The sequence below is a fragment of the Octopus bimaculoides genome, chromosome 1 (assembly GCF_001194135.2).
Source record: "Octopus bimaculoides isolate UCB-OBI-ISO-001 chromosome 1, ASM119413v2, whole genome shotgun sequence".
NCBI lineage: Eukaryota > Metazoa > Mollusca > Cephalopoda > Octopoda > Octopodidae > Octopus > Octopus bimaculoides.
This window is the reverse complement of record NC_068981.1, coordinates 18,425,988-18,428,658: the sequence shown is the minus strand read 5'-3', so window position 1 is coordinate 18,428,658 and position 2,671 is coordinate 18,425,988. Positions and strand designations below refer to the sequence as shown.

The window sequence follows — 2,671 nt, the reverse complement described above, 5'->3', positions numbered from 1 at the left end:
ATATATATATATATATAAGAGGCCTGTTGTATGAATATAACTGTATAGATAGATAGATGTACATACATATATATTAAAAGAAGCATGACATAGTGGTAGAATGACAAAAAATATAAGGAAACTTAAAAGTATGGTCTTTTTTTTTTCTTTTAACTTTGATCTGGGTACAATAAACACATTTATCCTTACTGTGAAAAAGCAAATTACCACAGGTTGTTCTTTCTGCAGTCAAAAGAATTTTTTAAAAAGTGGGTATTGAACTGACTAGTTTCAGCGCTTTAAGGATTCGACAAAATTTCATTACTCATTCTCAGTCACAGATAGAGTAGTGGCTTATGGCTATTTATGATATATGCACACTTGGACAGAATTAAATTGGTTTGTCTAATTTGCATATAAGTACAAGAGATGGTAATCTAAATTAATTGATCATTTAATTAAAAGAAGCAATTTATAATGATGGGTTGTAATCACAAATTTATCTTTGCTGTGAAAATAGAAACTTAATAGCGAAACCACAATCGTTCTGTGTGTGTGTGTGTGTGTGTGTGTGTGTGTGTGTGTGTGTGTGTGTGTGCACGCATGCATGCGTGTGCTAGTATGTGTGCATGCATGTATGTGTGTGAGTGTATATTCATGTGTTGGGAGGAAACAGAATAAAAAATTCCTCCTGACTAGTTTCAGTTGTTGCTAAAGCTTCTTCAGAGATTGCTTATTCCTATGTTGTTACAGAGAGAATTGTACTAACAGTTACATATAACACAAGCAATAGTAATACAGCAGTATTATGACATAAGCTATGAAACCCTAAGATATTGTAAAAGTAACCTATTGGTTGCTGGTGTTGTTTTGCTTCAGGTCCCCAGTCACCCATGACTGTGTAGAGCTACGATACAAGGATACCTTCCATAACCATATCATCCGCTTTAAGAATGAAGCATGAAATCTGAGGAAAATTTGGCTTCTATTTCTAGCAAGCTGAGTGACCATGTGGGAGCTTTTGAGTGAGATACAACACCAAACTGCTGTTGGTTATAATCAGTGCTTCTCAAAATCTTCTAAACTATCACCTCTTTTCTTTAAGTAATATTTTTCGATGCTCCCACCACTAAGATTTAAACACACCCCACCTCCACCCCCATACCCATCCCACCCCATTTTTTAATGTACATACATGTAATATCAGTTAATTTAGTTCTGGGTATTAGCTTGACACGGGTGGCTACTTACCACAGCATCACCCTACCATAAGCAAATATTTGACACATCAATGCTTAATCTTAGTTATTGACTCGAGACTTTAGCACATGGCTTCAGCTAAACACATTTACATATTTTTTGTGCTTCAGATATACCCCCATAGCTACCAGCTAAAATTTATTTTTGTATTTTGATGTGTAGCTGTAATTTTGAAACATTCACACACTCACATACTGATTCCTCTGTTCATTTGCAACTTTACACTTATCTCTTTATACATATGGACAAACTATGCAATCAAAAATGACACTCAAAGCTAGAATCAACAGCATCAATATACATACATTTGTATATACATACTGCTAATGCTACAGGTGCAGTGGCTGTCTTTATTACATATATGGAGACACAAATTCCGACACTCTCTTTTAAATTATACTTTAGTTTATTGTCCATAATTTAGATACTTAAGTGGTATGTATTTGCTTTTGTTTATTTAATTATTTGCATTTCAAAGTCTATTATTATTGCTGATAATTGTATTTTTTGAGTTAACAAGTAGTTCATCATAATATTACATTAAAATTATTAACTGTCAATATTTTGATAGACGACAAAGACTACAAAAATTATACAGACGCAATTATCACCATTTGAGCGCGATTCTTTCCAACTTTGCCTTACTGGCACTTGTGCTGGTGGCATGTGAACAAAACATTGGACTGACTCCTGTGGAGGTAGCACGTAACAAACACCATTTGAGCGTGGTGGCCGTTGCCAGTACCGCCGGACTGGCCCTCGTGCCGGTGGCACATAAAGAGCACCCACTACACTCTCAGAGTGGTTGGCGTTAAGAAGGGCATCCAGCTGTAGAAACATTGCCAGATCAGATTGGAGTCTAGTATAGCCATCTGGTTCGCCAGTCCCCAATCAAACCGTCCAGCCCATGCTAGCATGGAGAGCAGATGTTAAATGATGATGATGATCACTTCCTTTGTCCTCAGTACCCATATAAAATTTTCCACTGCCCCAGAGAGGGGAAGTACAGCTCATATTTAGGAGTACTGATCTAAATAGTAGAAATACCTCAAAAATTTAAACCAGTTCAAATTAGCTCACATTAAACAGTAAAGGTTCACAGTATCAATATCATGCAGCAACAACAACAGTGATACACTGACCTTTCACGTATATAGTGACATAGCCATGAGTTTCCGATATGTAACCAGCTTTAAGGGCCACCTGTCCATAGTCTTCTTCTGGTGTTTTCTGAAATGAATCAATAGGAAGAGATGAATATAAAGACAATAATGATGACGATGACAACGACGATGATGATAATGATGATGGTGGAAAGGAAGGTAAAACAAATGATAATGATGAAAAGAATACTAGTGGTAAAGTGATTTGCTGATGAGAGTGGTAGTGATGATATACATACATACATACATACATATATATATATATATAT

The 2,671-nt window shown here is 35.8% G+C and overlaps 1 protein-coding gene across 1 annotated transcript in view; it reads right to left on the bottom strand.

The window, feature by feature from the left end:
* The window catches only part of LOC106867686 (protein unc-13 homolog D), a 162,546-nt gene that overhangs the window by 19,224 nt on the left and 140,651 nt on the right, over positions 1 to 2,671 (bottom strand). Inside the window, exon 11 of the mRNA XM_014912629.2 lies at positions 2,382 to 2,469. Coding sequence (XP_014768115.2) covers positions 2,382 to 2,469 — 88 coding nt within the window. The remainder of the gene's footprint in view (positions 1 to 2,381; positions 2,470 to 2,671) is intronic.